Source organism: Nannochloropsis gaditana, assembly GCF_000240725.1.
Source record: "Nannochloropsis gaditana CCMP526 unplaced genomic scaffold scaffold676, whole genome shotgun sequence".
Lineage (NCBI taxonomy): Eukaryota > Eustigmatophyceae > Eustigmatales > Monodopsidaceae > Microchloropsis > Microchloropsis gaditana.
The window spans coordinates 1-1,327 of NW_005803277.1; the positions used below are offsets into that span (position 1 = coordinate 1).

Genomic DNA, 1,327 nt, shown 5'->3' on the forward strand with positions numbered 1-1,327 from the left:
TCCCTCCCGACTCGGCCGCACCCAGCCTTCGTCCCGCACCAACACCACTCTTGCCCGCTCTCCCTCCTCCTCCTCTTCCTCTTCCTCCTCCTTCATGTACCAGGGCGCTCGACCCTGGAAACCGTGCAGAAAATAGGTCCCATTTACCTTCCCCTCCCCTGCTCCCAGGACCAAGAAAGATCCGGGTACTTTTTCGGTTTCCTGGCACCATACACGCATCTTTCTGCTGCTGTTGCGTGTCAAAACGTCGAGTCTCACCTCCAACAGAGTCTGGAGGACGATCCGCTCCCCCGCTTCCGCCTCCTCCTCCTCCTCCTCCTCTCCCTTCACCCTTCCTCCGCCCCCTTCCCCTCTTCCCTCCCCTTTCTCTCCAAGCCTATCTTGATCGCCTTCCTTCTTGGAGCCCACGCCTGTCTGCTCCTTTTCCTTTCCAGCATCTTCAGTTCCTGTGCATTCCTCCCTCGTCCCTACACCCTCCCCAGGCCCTTTCCCACGGTCCTGAAAATAACGGCGCGGATGAACATGCCGTTGAAAACCGTTACCCCCCGACGCCTGCAGCATCTGCGTCAAGAACCCTCCCATTTTTTTCCTCGTGCTTGTCCCTTCCCGTCCTCCGTCTATATAGGATTGCCACATTGGAAGGTCCCACTCACTTGGATTTCTGGCCTCCTTCCTCCCCTCCTTCCCGGCTCCCCCCCCTCCGTCCTCCAGCATGTCCCAGTGCAATACGTAGCTATTGTAGGCAGCAATGTCGACAACCCCTTCCTCCGCACCGATATGGATAGAAATGGGGATGGAAGAGGCGGCCATTGCGGGAGTCAGAAGGTTGCCTGGCCGTACCAGAAGGCTCGTGGTAATAACGTAGGAATCGCCTGGGGAAGGAAGAAAAAGGGAGGAAAGGAAGGAGGGAGGGAGGTTGGTGGTCAGCGTAGAAACCAAGCGCGTGATAAATCTTTCAGTGACAGTCATTGAAGGCTTAGTCTGCCGTTAAAGAACAGGAACTCGGTCGCTCAAGCCCAAGATAGGAAGGGGGTGGAAGCAAGTTTTCTTGCATCTGTCAGCTCCCCCGCCTGCTCCACCTGACACCGTCGCACGCCGTGGGAAGCCCTAACCCCTGCTCACCTCCTGAGGCCGTCCTAGAGGATGCCCGTAAAATGTCTTGACAGAGCAACGTGGCGGTTTCCGAATCCACCACCAAGGGGGCGACCAGTCGGTGCATTTCGGACTGCAGTCCGGAGGGATCCCCCGAAAAAGACCGACCGTTCAAGACGACAGTTTCCCGTTGGGCGTCTTTCCAGGCCTGGAGGACATCGACGGCAGCAGGAGG

General features: G+C 57.8%; 1 protein-coding gene across 1 annotated transcript; it reads right to left on the reverse strand.

The window, feature by feature from the left end:
- Window positions 1–6: 6 nt before the first annotated feature.
- NGA_0481900 (uncharacterized protein) lies at window positions 7–1,327 on the reverse strand (the record flags this gene model as incomplete). Its single annotated transcript, XM_005853942.1, has 2 exons — window positions 7–872; window positions 1,123–1,327. Coding segments are annotated over 2 exons (1,071 nt in total), but the record flags the coding sequence as incomplete, so codon positions are not given.